Source organism: Mchenga conophoros, linkage group LG1 (assembly GCF_057382185.1).
Source record: "Mchenga conophoros isolate Kocher_MC1m ecotype Shallow Benthic linkage group LG1, M_conophoros_male_GT1.1, whole genome shotgun sequence".
In the NCBI taxonomy this organism is placed as follows: domain Eukaryota; kingdom Metazoa; phylum Chordata; class Actinopteri; order Cichliformes; family Cichlidae; genus Mchenga; species Mchenga conophoros.
Window position 1 is genome coordinate 11,265,896 of NC_140526.1, and position 21,341 is coordinate 11,287,236.

General features: G+C 38.0%; 1 protein-coding gene across 6 annotated transcripts; it reads right to left on the bottom strand.

Moving 5' to 3' along the window:
* Nucleotides 1-2,269: 2,269 nt before the first annotated feature.
* LOC146582930 (protein mono-ADP-ribosyltransferase PARP6) lies at nt 2,270-20,384 on the bottom strand. 6 transcript variants are annotated; one of them, XM_085256842.1, is made up of 23 exons: nt 20,099-20,384; nt 18,670-18,742; nt 18,073-18,150; nt 16,325-16,419; nt 16,020-16,080; nt 15,763-15,853; nt 15,514-15,580; nt 15,162-15,311; nt 13,879-14,029; nt 13,289-13,342; nt 12,815-12,910; nt 12,449-12,541; nt 12,084-12,209; nt 11,755-11,820; nt 11,302-11,369; nt 11,015-11,063; nt 10,765-10,877; nt 9,148-9,220; nt 7,403-7,472; nt 6,504-6,583; nt 6,156-6,219; nt 5,590-5,674; nt 2,270-4,579 (listed from the first exon to the last, which is right to left on the bottom strand). In XM_085256842.1, exons 2-23 carry the CDS (start codon nt 18,670-18,672, stop codon nt 4,477-4,479), a joined length of 1,836 nt encoding a protein of 611 aa, XP_085112968.1. In that variant the 5' UTR covers nt 18,673-18,742; nt 20,099-20,384; the 3' UTR covers nt 2,270-4,476. The 6 variants fall into 6 exon arrangements, with proteins under 6 accessions (XP_085112968.1, XP_085112833.1, XP_085112756.1 ...); XM_085256707.1 differs by having other exon boundaries at nt 11,755-11,817; nt 13,289-13,420; XM_085256630.1 differs by having other exon boundaries at nt 13,289-13,420.
* Nucleotides 20,385-21,341: the final 957 nt, after the last annotated feature.

The window sequence follows — 21,341 nt, forward strand, 5'->3', positions numbered from 1 at the left end:
GTGGCTGATGCAATTCTCTTCAAAATCATTAAATACTGACTCTCTTGCAGTTCTGGGAACTCTCCACACCTGCTCAACAAGTGCAACCACACTGTCATGTGCTCAAATACCTCTTTTGCTTTGTGTCACTGCAAAAAAATGTTGCCATGTCTCTGCAAGAACACGACCAAGAGAAATTCCTGCACATTTATCCTACTTGGCCAATAAAGCGATTCTGATTCTGATGTGTCCCCCAAACTCTGCCCTCTAGTCTCTCTCTCCCTCGATCTTAAGTCTATCTATCTCTCTGCCTGGCTGGCCATCCTGTCTTCTGGTCTAGTCTACCTCTTTGTCTCTGTCCCAGGGGCCTCCACAGCGTGCAAAGTAGCCTGCGAAGTCTTAACTCAAACGAGACCCCTTCGCGCCCCGTTAAACCACCGACCTTCTCTGTCACTCCTGTCGCCCGCTGCTGCCGACGACGGGAGCCTGAGCTGCAAGCTAAGAGACCCCGAGCTCAATAAAAGTGTGGGTGATTAAACAACTCCCTTTAATTGCTCCTTTTGTGCAGGAATCAAACGGTCACACTTATTACTGAGGCAAGAGAAAGGGAGGCTGGGAGCAGTCGTTTCCACTGAGGGCCAGACACCCTCAGTGACCCGCTGCCCTCCCGTCACTACTCCTTTATCTGACCAAACAACGACTGCGTAGTGTGTGTTTACCTATGTGTACGTGTGTGTGTGTGTATGTGTGCGCGTGTGCTAATGCCCTATGTGTATTTACCCGTGTGTAAATTAAGTATGCAAAGAAACCTGCTGAAACAAAGGGAGAGCAGAATAGCACCAGAGCTCCCCTCAGTGGTCAAAGCTTAAACTACACACCAAATCCCCTCGGTTGGATCGAAGGGATTTGGAGTTGTGTGCCATCAGCCAGCTGGCTTTGGTAATGGGGGAGAAAGCCAAACCAGAGGACCATGTCCAACATGAGGGCCGGGTTTCAGAGATCATAGTAACACATGAACCATACACATCATCTGCAAGTCACACACATATATACAAATATCAGTACAAGGGCCCAACCACAGGCCCTGTCAAATGGGTCAGCTTACCAAGGGGAGGGGCCCAATTACCTTAGCCACAAATACACACATAAAGTGCCTTTCAAGGGTCCATGAGTGCTTCAGCTTCCCTATGATTATACCCACTTTCTACACACCCAGCACTTGTCGTACACATACAGCACATCCAGAGCCAAAACAGCCATCAGACTGGACTTTTGCAGCAAAGTAGCAATGTGCTGTTTTCAACTGGTTTGAAAGTAAAGAGCTTTCTGTGGTCAGACAGAGCAAGCGAGACAGAGAGAGGGAGAACAGAGTGAGCATTTGGCTGATCAACAAATATTAGTGATCCTCTCTGAGAGGGAGGCATACCCTGCAATATTTCGAGGAGGAGAGATTAAATTTAAAAGAAATCAATAGCAACTTGAATGAATTTATGATGCCCTGAATTGTAAACATTTAGATGTTGTAAGTACTTTTGCACCGGCATGTCTGTATACTGGTATATTGCACTACTATTTAAAAAAAACTAAATCCATTGTTTTTAAGAAGCAAAGTTAGTTTCAATGGTGGTGTTTAAGGTCAAAGACTTTGTTTCTAACGAAAAAGAAACATAACACGAAATTTAAGGAACGGGATCGCACCGGTAGGCCTATGGCGCGAGATTCTGCAAAATATATGCCACTCAAGTGCCTATTCACTTCTGTTGTTTTTATATCAGCATAGCGATGTGTGATGTAGTTTGCAACTGTATGCTAATTCATCACCTATATTTTTATTTATTTGCAGTTGTCGAGTTTGGTCTTCCTGTAACTGCATAAAAACGGCAAAAGTAAATGTCATACAAACATCTCTTTTGTGTTTCTTTAGGTACAGTTTAGTATATGTTGATTCGATGGCTTCAAGCTTCTCTTTTTTGCAGCATTCTTGCTTTTTACACGATAATCATCAAAGACTGACACATTAATGACTCGGTTTTCTCAAATACGAAACCTCATTTCTCTTTGACATGTCAGTTTTTTTATATTTAGCATACTGCCTTACCTTTATATACACGTGAGCGCGAATACACAGGAAAACATGTTGATCACCAACACAGGATTGAAAAAGAACGGAGGACTCGAGCAGTCTAAGCGGTGGTGGAGTAATAGTGCCCCCTTCTGCTTAAAATGCCGCACAAAAGCTCAGCAACAATAGACATTTCAACACATATAATAAACAAAACGACGCCGAGAATAAGACTGTGCAAAACCAGGCTTTATTTTTTATTTTTTTGTCTGCATCGCCCCCTTTCATCTCGATCATAATCACCATCACTGTCATAACATCATCGTCAAAAACATTACTCACCAGTTACAGTCAGCGAGAGAAACGACTCTCAGAGACACTCAGTGTCTTGGCAAAAACAGGCATCAGCTGTTAGAAGAGTCCCAAGTCCCACAGTGGGTCAGCTGTATGTGTCCATCTTTTTCTGGGCAATACATTTCAACAAGCTCTCCAGTGTCCTTATGTACAATCTGTTTTGTTTTTGTGCCCCACAAGTCCATTCAGTGGTCAGTTTCAGAAGACAAAATCCATCTTAGTACAAACACAGTTAAGATGTTGGATATTTTAGTCTTGCTGATTCCATTAACATTTATTTTATCATATCTTTTTCACCACTTCCCGTCTACTGCAGGCCCAAGGACAGTCAAATTGTCCAGTTTAGGCGAACGCTGAGTAAGTGCAATGTCTATTATAATGTCAAGAAAATACAAAGCCACACATACATACATACAGTACATGACTAACTGATAAACTTGTTTAGCTATACAACATTGCCATTCTCCAACGTGAAACCAAAGAGTTGCACATTCATGCACCTCTATATAATATCCAGTCTCAATTGCGTTAGGGGTGAGAAGGACTTGAGCTCACCTGGACTAGATAATGTTTGTAGTTAGAAAACTGTCCATGATTTTTTGTACAGGTGATTTTGTTTGTGGATCCACTGGTCAGTGTAGTTCATACACAAAAATATTCATTTTAAATTGAGATATTCATTGATGTTTAAGTAGTAAAGACTACTTAAAAAGGGGTATATGACAGACTGTGGTAGTTTTTAAACAGAAAACAAACTTCAAGTAGTTGATGTAACATGTTATATGACATCTGATCAACATTCTTTTCCATCAAGTGAGAAAAGAGTAATGTGTATAATTTCACCTATATATTTTGCTGCATATTGCTGTTTTTGAAGGTCAAACCTGACAACCAAAGTCACCCCACTGGGTTTTTAAATGCTTGAAATAACTGTTTGTGTTGAAGAACTACAAATCCCATTATTCTTCAAAACAGGAACAAAGACAAAACCTTGATGGAGCGGTAAGTCATCACAACAAAACACTGTCCACTTTATCATAATTGTGAAATGAAAGGAAGAGAAACAGATCTTTACCAAAACAATAAACTGAATTCATTTAAAATGAGCAAAAACAGTGCCAATGTCTTAATTTCATAAAAATATTAACAGCAAATTTTTCAATATATGAATCCTTGAGGAAATTTTATTACATTTGTCCTTTTTGTCACTAATTTTTCCAGAGAGAACAAAGCTTTTTTTTTTTTTAGAGCTCTGACATTTGGGGGTTCTAAAGATTTAAAGTGCATCCTTAATCAAAACTGTCTTAATTGTTCTGTGAAAAATTCTAATCATGGTAAACCCCCACATCAAAAGCAAAGTGCTTAATGTGTATGTGATCTGAGTATAAACCACACCAACACCTCGTGTTTTGGATTCTGGGAAATTCATTGAGTATGCGGGGATGAAACGACAGAGCAATACTTGCTGCTCAGGGGCTAAACATATCACACACAATAATTCATACCATTACTGAAAGAACACTGTATAATAAGAAAAGGGATAAAGACTTTGCAAACACAAAAATAAAAAAATAAAAAATTCCATGTGTATGTAAATCCATCACTTACTCGTTTGCCACAAAGGGAACAATTATCATTTGGAATGGTTATTTGTTTTACTATATATTCACAGAGAGAAATAAATAAATAAATGGAGATGAAGAGTTCAAAGGATCAGTAAAAATGCAGCAAAAAAGAAACCAAGGTCAGAAGAGTGTGTGTTGATAATATATCCGATGACTACTGCCATTTTTCTTCACTTGTTTTAATGATATGAACTGAGAAAAGAAGACATTACCCCAATTAAGCCTAACTGTAGATTAAATGACCATGTAAGGTGTAACAATTTGGAAAAAGGGGGAAAAAGAAAACAAGGAGACCAGAACAAAGCAACTTCTGAAATAATGTGCTTAAGAGCTCCCTCATCCTTCATTATCAAGCCTGAGGACAGCCCAGCTGAAAACATTCGCTAAAACTGTCTGCCTGCCTGTGTGCCTTCCACAGAGAAACGTATGGATCCAAACACTGCTGGTGAACCTCCATTAGCTCGAGTAGATCTGGGTCCCAATCACACGCATGATCTCCTTCTGCACCTTAGGCTCTTGGGTGTTGATGTTAGCATCTCCTACTTGGCCATCCTCATATCTGCGCATAGAGAGAATACTTTATATTTCTGCTTAACACCTGGTCTTGATAACGTCCCTGCCCTTTCTACTGCACTTTATTTTGGATATAACTGCCCAACTTAATGGTGCTTAAGCGCAGCTTTAATAAGGAAGACCTGTATTCATTCTTCTGCCTGCAGGGCTGCTCGTCTATTTACATCACTTCTGCATTCCCACGCTGTCAAATTAAATTCTGTTGTCATCAATCAGGCCTAATATTTTTCTTTCCCTCCTTCTGCAAGCCACTTTTACATACACTTCAAAGCTTAGTGAGTTTCTGTCATTCTGCCTTTCAGACTTAGATTCATGCAATCCACTTCCTCTTCATCTTCACCTGGCCAGAGCTGCTTATCCAAGTCTCCACCTGCTTCATCTCTACCATCACTAGTGTCTAGACTCCAGGGTGTCCTGCCCTACCAGACTCTTATCCCCAAATAATTAAAAACTAAAACTCTGTATTTCATTAAATCATGTTCAGTTTTTCCAAATATAGTTTACCTTATTTCATTTTAAGATTAAGATTTAATCGAGGTGTTAAGAAAATAGGCCTTTAAAGGGAACAACTGAGGTTTGGCTTGATGCTCCTGTCTGGGGAGCAAGGAAAAATGATTTTAGGAGTTCTGACATCTTTCTGTTTTTATTCTAACCACACTCTCCATTCTGGAAATAAGAATAAGCACACACATAGCACAAGAGTTCATTTATGTTTAGCTGTCATTTGAGTTAGACTGTAAGAAATCTAAAAATTATTTTCTAACTCAGAAAACAGAGAACATATTGATAAAATCTGCTATTTGATCCGATCTTTAAATCACCTGCATCTTTACGCAGTGTAGCAGATTAAAAAACGAGAAAAAACAAAACAACATAAAAACACCAACGATGCATTCAAGAGTGACAATGACAAAATTAGATGGGTATGCCATTTTGTAATAATTCCAAGAATTCAGTTGAAATTATAAAGGCGCTGAAAGTTACTGAAATACTTACACAAAAAAGAAGCGAGTACAGACATGGTCAGAAACCGGACACACCCAGATGTTTCCATGCTTCTGCAGATCCTTTGATGTGATAACTGTTAAAATCAGAGAACTGTGTTTTATCAAAGGAACGTTATTAGAAATTGTAAACTGTAACAACAGTGCTTCTTGTTCTGCTTTGATTGTAGTGTTGCTGTTGTTTTGGAATTATCTGATACAGCATAAAATGTATTATAGCCTAAGTGCTAAATGGCCTTATTATTCTAAGTGATGCAATCTAAATCTTTATTTTTATTGTCTCCTTTAATAATAGCAGTGATCATATTGCCATGACTTCATAGCAAGAGCAATTGCATTATAATATCTTTTAGTCTGTAATAGGACTCTATTTGTATTTTACTTTATCAAGGTTTGTGAAGTTTGAAAAGGGTTGAGTAGAAAATATCAAAAATGTGTGTATTAGTTGTTACATCATGTCACATTTAGTCTGTAGTTAATTTATTTCTTAAAAGCTATAATGATGTGACTCAGTTTAACCCATCTACCAATAATATTACGCCTCCTACATAATATTACCTTCACAAAGAGCAATACAGTTCAAGTTTCGACTCTGAAGAAACCTTGACTGGATAGGACGGCTCTGTTGAAAAGCAAACATCACTCAATTAGTTGTTACAGAAAAGGCGATGATGTAACTGAAGCATCCAAAAGACAAATAATTAATGTTTAGAAATACTGAAATTATATGGTTCGCCACAGGCAGGTTCAAGGTGACGATACAAGTGTTTAAAGCATGAAAAACGTCAAAAAATGCAAACTGCCTTTTGGAAACCAACTCTCATCTAACCATCAATGTTATTTTAAAAAGAAATCGGATCTTTTAAGAGATCAGTATAATAAAACTGACTCTTCACTGTCCCTCACCTGTGGTATAGTGTTCATGCGGTTGTAACGCTGCACTAGTTCATCTTTGGTGGGCATGCGGTGCTGTCCTTTCCCCATTCCTGCAAGAAGCAGCACACAACAAATAAAAACAGTCAGAACAACTTTACCTCAACTCAACCAATATGTGGGGAAAAAAAGAAACAAAAAACTTTCTCTGGTGAACTTTTGATGTCCTTGTCAACAGGTCCGACTTTAATATAAAATTCACTGCCCTAAATGGTACCAAATACATGCTACATGGAAAACAAGTAAAAAAACAAATATTCATTTTCAGTATTGATAAACAGTTCAAACAGTACTTGTTTTAGACTGTGCCTATAATTAAAAAAGAAGATTTGTACTTAGAAAATTAGCTGGGAAAATAAAACCAAGTAGATGTAATGTCAAAAACTGTAACATCTGTTAAGCGTTTTGCTTTCTTTTAAGAATTCCACATCCATTCTCCAAGTTAGCATATGTTAATAGCTGGCCCCCACTAGGAACACACTGTGCTGAAGTCCTTATTATTGCCAGCAAACTCTATAAGCCTTGAAACATCTTTGCAACCCTCAACTGACAAAGGCAAAGCCAGATGAAAACCAAAAAATGTGAAAACACACAAATCCAATGACAAACCTATTTTTATACAGCCACAACATGAAGCATGGCATGGCAGGTGGCACAGAAGCTCAGAGGCCCGAGACCCAGCACCCAAAAATGGAAACACAGTACAGCACAACAGGATAACATGGCAGGCACCCACAAGTGAAAATGGAGTGTTCCACGATGTCAATTAGGCCATGTGGCAAACACAAAGGCTACTCGGTGAACATGGTGGAAAAAGCAAGGGGGGTGGGGGTGGGGGCACAGGGGTCTGAATGGTGATGAACCGTTCCTACCTGAGTATCCAAAAGATATGCTGGAGATGGGGCTCAGATAGATGCCCTTTCCGTACGCTGCCCCATGCAGCTTGGGTTTGAAAAGAGCAGGAAGGAAGGGTCACTGAGCATGTGCACAGGACAGCCTTACACACACATATGTACACTTGGAAATGCTAACACATACAGTGAAATTCATCTCAGATCAACTGTACTCAAAATAGCCTGTGAATGTCAATGATTTTAAAATGGATGTGACAGTTCCCCTCAACAACCAAGCATACTAAATACACCCACACATGCAAAGTGCAAATCCAAATTCTGCAAAGAAGAAAGCGTCAAAGAGAGAGATTGTTCCAGGAATCTGAAGCAATTCATATACAGTTACACCTGCTAACTTCTTTCAACATTATGCATTAGAGATCAAGTGATACTCTTGATTTTTGTGCTTTGAATTTTTGCATAAGCGTCCAGGTATTCAAATAATACTTGCATGAAACTTGAAATGTAGACATAAATGGAAAGATGGCAAAGTACAAAGATAACTGATTATAAGGTGAGCCTTCTCTCTGCAATGTCTGCCGGGAGGAAAACAGAAGGGCCACATGTGTAACGACTGAGAGTCAAATTAAGAGGAAGAACAAAGAGCCACTTGACTGGGAATGCATGAGGGAGACAGCAGTCAGGACATTGCACATCTGGAAGAAATGAAAAGGAACAAGAGACAAGAGATTTTGTGTGATGGCTGGAGCTAAAGGCAGATTCAGTCATCCTCCTCCTCCTGCTGTGAAACACAATGACAGAGGAAGAGTGTCAATGCTCAAGGTGAAATAGAGAGAAGGGGGAGGCAGACGAGCACCAAAGCAAGATCAAAGATGAAGACTTCAAAAAGTTGGAGAATAAAGAAGGCATAAATGAAACACATCAGCACGATAGAGCAATCATGGCTGAAAGATCCTTGAGATTTCAGATTTAATTGTGTTTAATCTATTTTCAGGACAAGCCTGAGTCTCTCCCGAGCAGCAGTCTTTATCAGCTGTATTGTGCAAATGAGACAGTCTGTTCTCTCTGAAGATCAAATCTTTTCCCTTGTATTATTTAAGAATTATCTATGAAAGACCAGATTGATTACAACTACAACAAAATAAAAGTGAGAACAAATGTGGAAATTAATAAGAATTTAAAAAAAAATCACAAATATAATTGGGATAGGTGGTATGCCCTTCTTTCCTGGAAAACTCTATAGTTCTTATATGGTCATTTGTTCCACTTTGGTATTAACAAGTTTTCTATAAACATTTGAATGATTTATATAAAATATTTTTGAGTATATAAAGAGTAGTGACAGTTACTAACCTTTCAAAAGAGATCCCTATTCACTCTGTTGAAGGCTGTACTCACTGCCACAGAACTTGTCCTCTGCGTCCTTTAAATACAGATCTAACCTACTCAGTGCTCTAGATGGTTGACCCCAACAGGGCACACAGGCTCTCAGCTGACACCACAGCCCATTTCCTTTGTCCCACAACAGGAAGGGACATGCTGTCTGCTGTTGCCAGCAGAGAAGGCAGAAAGAGGCTGACGCTGGCAAGGAAAATCTCCTAGTGTGCCCTGCTTGCTAAAATGCCAATTGCAAAGCTGATGAAAAGGAAGCTGGCATCCATTAACTGTGAAAATGAATCAGCCGGACAGCGAGCCTGCTTTGTGCAAGGGCAGGTTTGCTGTCCGATAGGAGATGCTTCCAGCTAACTGCCAGGGTTACATACCTGCAGTTTGGTATAAGAGGCATTGACTAGTCCATTTCTCAGAACAGAGTGCCAGTTCTCTATATGGGAACCACTAGAGCAAGTGTAGAGAGGGAGAGATAAGAAGATAAAACAAATACCATGTGAATATAACAGTGTAATAGCATGGAATCGCTTTTTCGTATTGGCTCGATCTTTGCTGTTCAACACTGGAAAAAAATTAACAAAAATAAATATTTTGTTATCTTTTCATAAAGATCTTTGTAAAATATGTTATCACAAAATATTTAATCTTATAGTTTTTCTATTTTAAAATTCATCATTTTTCATGAACTGGGTAATTGAAGGTTATTACTGGCAAGAGAGAGCAGCAACAGGGATGAGCAACTGGATGCTGAATATACTTGCATTTATCACCATGTAAATTACTGCATAAGAGGATTTTTTTTTTTAATTTTAAAAAGAAAGGGTTAAACAAGCTATAAATCTTTTGGTTTTTAATAATTTAACATTCTACAAAATCTACAACTTAATTCGTTAAAAGAAAAGATAACATCACAATCTTCCAGATTTATATTGGTTAATTAAGCCTTAAAACACGGGCAAGTAGTTTTTTTAAAATATTTTTAACTAATCAGCCTTTGAGCATAATTAAAAGAACAGTTCACCCCCAAATCAAATCTCTGTGTTTTTGAGCTGACTAGTGGTGCTGTTTATCCATCTGGATTGTTTTGGTGTTAGTTGATAAGTTTTGCAAATATCAGCTGTACGGATTTCACTTGAATATGATGAAGCCAGATTCTGCTGCTCAAAACACCAAAATACACGAATCTCAGCAACAACATCTATTTTCAGTAATCATGACCCAGTATAAGGTTACTTTTCTACTGATTTTTTTCAAATATATTATTTGGTGATTTGAGAACCATTAGGCAAGTGCCATTTAATTCCTTTATATGTGAGATGGTCTCTCTTTTTTTTTTTTCAAAAAGTCATGTTTCTATTTATATCAATCTAAAAAAAATTTGCAGTCAGGCTAAATTAAGCATTTGGCATTTATTGTTATCTGATTATTAAATTTCTAGTAGGAACCATCATGCAGAAAGACTGTAAGCCCTGTTGGTGAATCAGTTGTACCCTGCACGTGCCCAGATGGGTTGTGAGTATCTAAAATATTCAGCACAGCCCCATCTGCTACAGTACAAATCTGTATCTCATAGATATTGCTGGCTCCATGTGCTGGCTAAGAAAGGTGGTTTCTCAGTCCAGGAGAATGACCATTGCTCTGTGCTGTTATTTGTTATGGTTCCATAAAAATCTGCTAAAGTGGCCCCTTTCAGCAAATGCATAATGACCAGGTGTTACACTGAGACATGTTCATGTTTGCAAAGTATAGCGCTCCAAAGCTAAAGTATGCATTCATTTTAGCAGCTATGCTTGATTTGACATCAATTATTAAAAGAATTTGATTCCTCAGAAAATATTTCCCACCAGCCACACGCTTATAAATATAATAACCACTAAGTGTTTTCTGATACTTCAGCACAGCCTAAATGGTTTTACTTCTTAAGCATTAAAGGCTTTAAAATTTTAAATTCATTTACTGACAACATGTTAAATAATGGAAATGTAACTCACTGGAAGGCAAAAGTGCTGCCGTATAACTTCTTGGCAGTGCGAAAACGAGCTTCCTTGGCTGGGGGGCTGCTGAGCAGGAGGAACTGGTGGGAGGTGTGCATGAATTTCAGTTGCTGTTACGGTGAGATCATTGAGACGAGAGAATGTCAGAGACAAGTGGACAGGGAATGAGTACGTATCAAATTACACAATATAGCATTCAAAAATGTTTATAGAAGGGACATAAGGCAATATTGCTCTGGTTTCCTACCCTACTGAGAGGCAGCTTGACGATATGAGATCTGTTACTGGAAATAATCCTGTAGAAACATAGAGAAGAGATTCAAATATGTATATAAACTATATCGTATCATAATAGCATCGTGTTAATACTACTCACAGCAGACATCTTGACTTGTCAAAGTAAAAACAACACACCACTGAAGATGCTTCCTTTTTTTTCAAGTGTCCAAGTATCCCATGGCAATATGACAGTGAGGTGATGTAGATAATACCAGAAGGTGAAAACACACAGCACAACGGATTGTCTTTACTCACCACTGTAGCAGGGGATGGGCCAAAGGGTCTAGTTTGTCCATCTGTTTCTTAATCTCCAGATATGAACCCTGGAAAAAAATGCCAAAACAAATGAGTAAGCTTTTACTTGTGATGTGAATATTAGATAAGGATATCATCTTATAGATGCAGTCCAACCACAGTAGGTAACAAGTGGGTAAACAAATGTAGCATGGAGAAGACCATGCTACCACTTTGATTAACAAAACTGCATCCATGAAGATTAAACAGCACAGTTCCTTAAATTAAAATAAAATGTGAACGGACATTGTCAGTAATCTCGATACAAAAGCCTACTTCCAAAGACATTGGGATGCTATTTTTATCTGCATTTCTTTTTCTTTTTTCTTTTTTTACATGCCTTTCAACCCATTTAGAAAAAAAAAGCTACTCTACTATTATGGCCTTTCTTTCCCGCCCACCTCCTTCTTGTACCTGGGTCATTTCCCGAATGGACATTACACTATCCAGTGCTTTTTGTAGTCTTTCATAATTCTTCTTCTGTGTTCACCGGTTGAGCCAAACATCCATTGTATGCAGTAAGAGAGAGAACAACATACAGAAATCTAAAATCACTGGAGACATACAGGTCTTAGGTTTAATCATTAGTTTGAAATATATGATATAGAAAAATGAATTGTAACAATAATTTTAGTTTGTTCTGATGGCAGAAGTTTGTTTTTAAGCATGCAGTATGTCTTTTTCAAATTAAATGTCATGATGGAATTAAATATGATCTTTAGAAATGCAGTGAGGATGCTGACCTTTGGATTAAAGGCAAGAGTCTTGGGGTCGTTGGGATCAACAACTGAAGGGTAAGGTTCAAATATGATGCTCTTACGAGGAGACTCCAGGGCAGCTCGACACATAGCTACAAGAAGGTCCACGACCTGGGAAGAGATGGATTATATATTTATATTTTGTGCCTTCAGTTTATGCTGATGAGTGAAATTGTGTTTTTTCCAATAACACATATTAGCTACAGGTAATCAGAATTGGATCAAAATGTTGACATTGGTATTTTTGTTCTTATCTATATTTCAGCACTTTTATCTAATATCTAAAGGAATGGACTATAAAATCCAAATAATGTGCATTATTTGATATACTGTCGAAGTGTTGTGGTCACCTCTGCCCCGGTGGCCACTTCCTCTGCGGCTCCAGACATTACACCCAGAGTGTAGAAAGAGAACACACACAGCTCCCTTGTGCACACAGCAGGCTGCATGAATAAACAAAGTTTAAACTACACCTATTTCGAAATCTACTACCCATACACAAAAAGGTACATTGACTCACACAATCTTCCCATTTGCTTACTCTAGTATTAAGTAAGCAAGAAAATCTTCAACCAGAAATATGCATATGTATATTACTGACAGAAAAAAAAAATCATAGATCATGTTTCAAGTTACTGATATTTTTTCCACTTATATTCATATTTCTGCATCTCTTACTTATACATCTATGTGTTTCTCTTATTTGCCTCTGGTACCTTCAGCATGGATCCATTCTGAAAGACATGCTGTTCGTCACAAACCACGCAGTACTCATTAAGTGTGGGGATCCTCTGTTCTGAGTACTTCATTATCTGTTTGGGGGGGAAAGCAGTTTAATTCTGAATTAATTGTCACCTTCAGCACTGCCATTCAAAGGAATGCTATTTTGGCAAAGTTGTTACAATGCCATGGTTTTGGGTCCTAGAATAACATTACAACAATCATTTGCACAATACTAGGAGCTAATAGAATCTACAGACTGTATGGTGTGGGTTCACACCTAACAATGATGAAATCCCCAGAAGCCATTTATAGATTACTCACCAGGTATTATTTTTTATTTTTAAGTCATTCAAACAACATGTGGTATTTTAATGCTCAGGTAATTAGTTTACTTTCTTCTTAGCTATGACTGAGACAAAATGTAGAAGTGGCTTTGTAAGTGGAATGACATCTTTTTGAGCTCTAACCTGCACTAAGAAGCCATACTCCAAGGTAGGAATGTTCTTGCAGTGGCCGCCCGCCTGGGATGAGAAAAACAATTCAATCAGCTGCCTCGTGGTAATCTGCGCTGGGGCCCTGGCCGCTGGGACAGCCACAGTCTGATGAGTCAAGTGAAGACAAAGCATTATGGGAAAGGGCGCACCAGCCATGTTACGGTAAGGGTAGGGAAAGACTCAGGTGGGTACAGTGCAGGTGGCGGGTGACTGAGAAGGGGGTCAGAGTGAATCACAGCGGATTAAGACATAAAAACAAAAACAAAAAAAACTTAAATTTCTTAATAACAGCATTTCACCACATACAATTTCCAGAATTACAGTACTTAAAATATTAACTTCAAACATTACGGGTTTCTACAACAGAACTTTTCTGAGTGGAAAGAAAGTAAAGTTAAGAGCCTCAGAGTTGTGGGTTAAACACTGCAACCAAAACTTGACATGTGACAGTTAAAATATATATTTACTGAGAAAGAGGGAAAGGAGTAAAATTTACACAAGTCAGCATTTTAACTGAAAGGTATTTCACATTTGGGTGTTGATTTATCGAGACTTGCTCTGACCTGGCTATTTGGTGGATAGCTGAATAGCTCTCCTTTAGGGTTCTTCATGGTACAGGAGATCGAGCGGTTCATTAAGCGCGTCACCCTCAGCTCAGGGACACTCAGCTTCCCTTTTAAAACTGTGTCTTGAATCAGAGGAAAACTTGGAGACCTGACAGAGACCAAAATACAAAGAAAGCTGTCATTCAGAGTTTCAAAGGGGATATGATTCAGAGCACAAAGGATTTAGATTTTAAGGTTAAAGAACACATTTTGGTATTACTATGATGCTGCTAACAACAAAATCTTAATTTTGAGTAATCTCATTTTAAATATCATATTATCTATAATAATATATGATCTAGACTGTAATATACTTGTCGACTATAGGCTTGGACAATTTTATAGTGACATCTTCTAAAGAAGTACACACTCTGCTCTAGTGATTCACATGTACTAACAGGTAATACTAGCTCTGACAACTGAAATCTGGCAGCAGCTCAAGTCACTAACTGTTACCTGCAAGAGCCAGTGTTGACTTCTACCATTGCTCTCAGTATATAATCAATGAACCACCTTGACGTGAGACTTGTCAAGTTTTGAGGATGTCAAGACAGGCTAGTAGTTAGAGGAGCTGACCTCCACTGAGTGGGCTGGGATTTAATCCCTATGCACCAATAACTGTCAAAGAATGTCTGAGGAAGTCAGAAGCCAAAAATTGTAGTTACCCAAAGGGGAATTTGGTTGTGCTTGTCAAAGCTTGAATTTCAGTCAGTCTTCACAATGCTGAGTCAGAGCTACCATTCCTGTTTGTCTTTTTTGCTATAGTTCACCTAATAGTTTGTAGTATTTATATGGTGTATTTATCCTGTTTATGAACGTAGGTAGAGAATGAATCATTAAACTTTAGGTGCGCACAGTATTTTATATCATGAAACCTTAAGTTGCATATGATTTATGATTTGTGCTTTCAGCTTTGTTTTTATTTTGGCAGATATGCTTATTTCCTACTGCCTAAGACTGATAACTAACTTTGATAATTAACTGGAGAAACATAGCATATTAGCACTTGCCACTACAGTCTGAATCAGCTTTGACATGTTCTCAAAAAAGTCAATGTCTTCCATCACTATGCCTATATTATGTCAGTAAATAACAAAAGTACAAACAGACTACACAGAAAGCAAACATGCATTTGTGTTGAATGAAAAAAAAAAAAAAGACAGAAATCAGAAATTAAATCTTACTCGGGATTCCAGTGTCATTTACCAATGGTGAAGCTAAAGTGTGAGAGAGATACCTACTTTGGGATGGGGGAGAAGATGCTGAGCCCGGCACGGAACTTCTTGATGGTCCCTCCGGCTTTGAACCAGCTGTGCCTCTTCTCCTGCTGGGCCTTGAGAAACTCATTACTAAGGTGCTTCCACTGCTGTGAGGTGAATGTGCTCAGGATCCTGTGATAATATGACAGTGAGGAAGGAAGACGCTAATTTTCTCTTTCAATCGGCGCCAAATATACCTTCTCATAAACTAAATATTACTATTACGTTAAACTAAGCTACTGAAACTAACTGAAATGTTTCTGCAGCTCTTGCTCACAATGGTACAGGTATAGATGTTTTTTAGGTCCCAAATTTAAGAGATGACATCACTTACTTTTTAAGTTGCAGGCCCAAGCTGAAACCTTCTTTATTTGACGGCTGGAACACTTCTACTGACGGCTCTAAATAAAGATGACTAATATTATTACACATAGTGTACAGATAGACACAAACTGTGTTTGTTTTTTCCCCCCATTCTCCCTCTTGTACGGCGCACAATGTACTCATCTCTCACACTCATTGAGTAGCACAAATACAAAGTCCCTTCCAGAAAACCAACATCCACAGTGACATCTTTACTCACCGGGTCCATCGAGATACTGAGAAAGAGAAAAGCGAAGTCTCAGAATAATTGGTTCTGTTCTGATAACTTTCCATGCCGTCGCAACTTCCTCCTGAGTCGGGCACAGACACACAAATATGCAGAGTTAGCATCCTAATTAAAGACATTTCTTGTAATATAAATAGATTATGATTTTATGATGCATTTTACTTTGCAAACTGTCAATATTAGAATAGTAATAGGCAAAATCAGAGGAGGTGTTTCCAGTGAAGACTCACATCTAAGAAACTGATGTTAATATGAAGATCGATGTCTACATCATCAATGGTTCCATACTCCCTGTTCATAAACACAACAACATGTAGAGTTAATTTATCATGAGTAATCAAAGTTATACTCAAACCAATTCACGTGGTTATACCCTGAGGGTGGTTGTTTTTTTTCTCTTTTGGCCCAGCTAGTTATAACAGAGTGCAAGCATGTTTAATCTTATCTCTACTTAGTTATTTCTTTCAAAACTAGTCAAAATTTAAGCAGCTTGATTGCATATGTGTGTGTGTGTGTCTTACTATCTATGCTGTACCTGACAGAGATAGCACTGTCAGTGTAGATGTCTTTTACAGCCTCAATGTCTGCATCCAGTTGAGGGTGTCGATACAGGTCAGCAGCACAACTCCCCTGCAATAAGCAGCACTGGTCACAGTTATAGCAGGGAATGAATTCTCAGTGGTTCCTAATCTTATTTTCTTTTTTAATCAAACATATCCCCACACACCCCACAGTCCCATCAGATAAAATCCAAGTACACGTTACTGTTGTGTTTCAAAACAGTTTAAGTTTTCAAGTTAAGCCTTAAATTAGAGATTTCTTATCAAAATGAATGATCTAACATTTGATATTGCTACAGTTTGCACACAATTGTTTATTCACTGTTTGTGTTAGTTTGCATTTGTACCAGCTTAAGGTTTCAACTAGCTGCTCATTACTTTCATACACTTATTTTAACTAATCATCCACAGTATGATTTACTATGACCTTGCAAAGCTCTGACTCAAAAATAAAATCTTTATAACACAGCAATTTTTTATATGAAACTATAGTTAATAACTTATATGGGATATCTGAACAATATGATATGGAGTGGCATTTAATCTTTATATTACAAAAATTAAAAAGCCTAAATAAAATGTACTATGTCTGTCATATATGTTCCTGATATCTAGAGTTGATATCTCTTCCCTTCAGCTGAGTGTGTAGAACAGATCACACAGTTTTGTTCTTATCTTCACTACACTGCTTTCATGTTCTCTGACTGCACTGAAACGAGCGTTAAGTCCCAGACTGGATTTACATTTCAATCAAAAGACTTGCAAGATAACCACAAAAAGGATAACTAACAGATTAAGGTCTTATATGAGAGTGAAGCAATGAACTTTGTGAGATGAGATGACACATTAAATATTTGCATCAGAAATTAATTTGACTGAGGTACTTGGGATTACTTGGGCTGTTTGGGGTTACGTAAGGTGTAAATAGTAAATGAAAATACTATGATCCTAATTTGAATAAAAACACAACATTCCCAGATCGTCACATATGGTAATATAAACACTTACACAACTTCACAAAACACAGCATCACATTCTGTAATTAATTAAAAATACATTTGGATTTTTTCCAGCACAGCATTAGAATGCAAATGTCAGTCATTTGGCCCATCGGAGAGAAACATGTCAAAAATGATTTACCACAATGCCGTGACATTTGGTCTGAATATTTACAGTTCCCAAGAGAATCACCCCAAATGATTCTGCTGACCTCTGACTTATTGTCTGCAGTTACTATTGGGTCAAAAATTCCTCCTGACATAAACTTAGCATACTGAAAAGTAGAGCTCTCTGCTCATGCATGTTAAATTGTTAAAAGATTACCTTTGTATCAACTGGGCTATAATATTACACAAAAGCACTGTACCAAAGATATGAGGCTTACTTTTTCCTTCATAACACTCTCTGTTATTACTGCTGAGGATTTAATAATGACAGAAGGCTTAAAATAAACACCATACATGTTTTTGACTTACCAACATTATCCTAACGTGAGGTGAAATTAACAAGTAATATATATTTCAAAACCTGTAAATTAACTGTGGTTTTGTTTGTGTCAATGTATTATAACATTGGGAAAAACTTTTTTTTTTTTTTTAGAAAAACACATACTTTTAAATAACTAGAAATAACCATAAATAAGCACAAGTAGTAAAAACACAATGCCAATCTCCTGACAACAGATTCAACAGAGATTTTGCGATGGTAATAGTGTTTGCTGTACCTGAATGCCATATAGGAATTGTTCTGATTCGTTCTCCCCATCTGACTCCTCGTCTGTCCAACACTGTCCTTTGATGTCCTGTGGGCCCACACATTGTGAAAAAGCTATTATAGTGCAGTAGGACGAAAAAGCAACCTCTTTCTATCATCCTTTCATCTCCCACTTCCCTATTTAGACTTCCTTCGTGTGCTTCAAAATACTGCTTAAATAGCATTGCAAAGAGAGAGATGAAGGGACACGATTTATTCCCGACAGGATATTCTCTCAGTTCAACCCTTTTTAAACGAATCCTCAAATGACAATGAAAAAGGATGACTTTACAAAAATAGGATTTTATAAATAAAATGAACTCTGTTTCTTATCGTTTCCAGCAAAGCCTGAAACCCAGAGGTCCAACAGAATAAACCAGAAGAATATGTTATATTTAATACTTAGATCTAGGTTATTTAATGTTTAAATGCCTATGGAAATTATTTATTTTGTCACGTCAATATAATTTAATTTAAAGCTCTTTATATCATTAACAAAGCCAAACATTTTTTTACACCATTTTAATGATAAGTAATGATTACGCCAATAGGTTCCCAGTTGTCTTACCATTGGGTCTGCTGTTATGGCTCTCTCAGACAGGTTTGGGCCTTTGATTAGTGCCAACCATGTCAGCCTGTTTCTAGGTGGAAGGAGTGAGAACACAAAAGCTTTGATTGACAGTCTCACATTACTCCTCAGTATCACAACCTCGAAAAATACAAATATAAAATTAAAAACAAACAAAACAAAACAAAAAAATAATAAAACAAGAAACAAAGAGGCCACTGCAAGTGACGCCATGCTTTGTAAACGGTGCCCTCCTCCTCTTTTCTTTAAATCTTCTGCACTTCACCTTGCCATGTATCCTAGCAACAGCCATCTCTGCCTTCTTTCAGAGTGGCATTAATCACTGCAGAGAGAATGTGTGGGAGATATGTGCAGTACGTTCAGTTCCAAGGATGTTTCCATTTTTTTGTTTGTTTGTTTTTTTTTCCAGGAATTTAACCTAAAAATATGAAAGCAGCAGAGGTTTTTATAGGCCTTACCTGTTGTAGACACAAGGCTAAAGCAGCACATTTACTTATCTCACTGCACCGTTAGACTGCAATTTATTGTTATGAGTGTGAGGAACAAATGTGAAAAAAAATATTTTTTCTGAGCTAATTTCCCCCGAGCACTAGAGTTTTAAGTAATTTTTAACGCAAGAAAACAATAGCTGCCTCAAAAGAAACAACAGTCACAATGATTGCCAAAAATATCGAAATGATCCAGTCGCTCCCTTCTGTTAGATATGTAAATAATGCACTGCTGAAAATTACAATTTACATAGTCCAGCCCACATCAAACAATAAAATGAATGAAAAAATTAACAAAATAGAAAATGATCTAGGAGGGGTGTAAAATACGGCAAGGTGACAACATAGCTTAGCAGTACGAGACTGAATGCCTTGAAAAAGACAAAGACAAAAAAGAACAGACATACACAAAGCCATTCATGGGACATATAGGTCAGTATAGTAAAAAGGATACCAATTTTTCATGTCTTCTTTGACAAGGCCTATTTCAGTATGTCTACATGAAAATTATGGGTATCTGTTTTTGTGAGTCTGTCATGATCATGCTCTTCTCATTGTTGTAAAACACCCTTTCTTACAACAATAGCACACAAGTAAATTCTCATTAAACATTGCTACTCTCAAAACCATATCTTCTTCTTTAGCTTCTTCTCTTTTCTCTATATGCCTGCTGCCTTGCTGTTCTCAACCGTGCTAGCATCTACATCCTCCCAGCTCCCTAACCGCCATTCCTGGAGCCTCTGTCGTCTCACATGCCAATAGTTACTGACACAGCGCCCACCCCCACACAAACACACATTTAGCCGTCCCCATTCCTCCTTTTGATAACTATTTAGCTTAAACACAGAGGCAGTCAGGCGTATTTTCCCCTCCCCCCATGCTCTGGAACCCCCCCACCTACCCCATCCATCCACACTTACCTCCACAGAGGATGGAGACTGGGATGCTGTCCTTGCCTCAGCTTTTCTCCCTCTTAAAGGGCACACCTGCCTCTCTCTCGGCGGCTGCTTTCCACTGAAATGATAGATGACAATAAGTCCTTTCAAATAAAACCAAACCAGAGCCACAATCCTAAATTCTGAAGTGTCTATTTCTCAATGCTTGTGGTGTGAGTCCGTAGGCAAGCCAGCTAGTGTGTGTGTGTGTGTGTGTAAGAGCCTATGTGTTTATCTATTACAGATCTCTGCTCTTACTGCTCTCTTATATTTTGCCTGACAACACTGAGGTGTCTGAGCATGCTCAGTGAGACTAGGCAAGCCAGTCATGTGACCTGCAGCTGACTGCACTGCTGCTGAGAAATAAGGGGGAAAAATGGCTCTGCATGTGTATGCATCTGCATGTGTGTTTGCATGTGGTGTGCGGTTGCATAAGTCAGTGTCCATTAGTGTGCTCTTTTACTTTGGAGGCAGCTTTTGGTTGATATTTTAATGCTTCACGACTTGTTTAAATCTATTTAACATAAAAATAGTATAATTATACCACAAGCTACATTTGCAATGTATACTACATAGCATGCAGTTACATGCAATAAATATTTCATGCAACATAATATACTAACACTCCAATTATGTTTTAAAAAGTGACTTATATTATATTAACATTATAAGAAAATAATTGTTCCCATCTCCAAAATAGACTCACTTGCATGTGTGAGACAATGGCCCTTCAGCTAATCAGTCTTTAACCTCTTTATCTCCAGGTATCTATTTAAGAACTGACCTGAAGAATGGGAAGATTAATGGACAGGTGTCCATCCACTTGCCTGTTGTGAGGCTGTAGTCTGGACAGACATGCTTGGGACAGCCCCTTACCCACCCAATTGCTAGGTATTGGATAAGATAAAGGCAGATGCACAGATGATCTGCTGAAAGAGTGTGATTGTTTACACCTGAGTTTGCTGAGTGTCTTGGAAAGCTGCTTTTTGATTGGTATTTATCCTCATTTTAGTTTTTTTATTAGTGTATTCTTGTTTTTTCCCGATTACTGCACTATAGAGGCTGGTTAAAAACAATATTTTGTTTCAACCTGTGCATTTCTGTAAATACCATGTGAAATGACAATAAACTTGAATCTTGATCTGCTGTGGTGACCTCTAAAGGAACCAGCTGCCAGAAGAAGAAAATAAGACATTTATTTGTCCCACAATAATGCAAACTAAAGGGC

Coding starts and splice junctions, on each gene's coding strand:
- LOC146582930 (XM_085256459.1), bottom strand. Junction 16,081..16,324: donor GACAGTGCTATCTCTGTCAG/GTACAGCATAGA, acceptor GTTTATGAACAG/GGAGTATGGAACCATTGATG. Junction 5,675..6,155: donor CTGTATTGCTCTTTGTGAAG/GTAATATTATGT, acceptor TGATTTTAACAG/TTATCACATCAAAGGATCTG.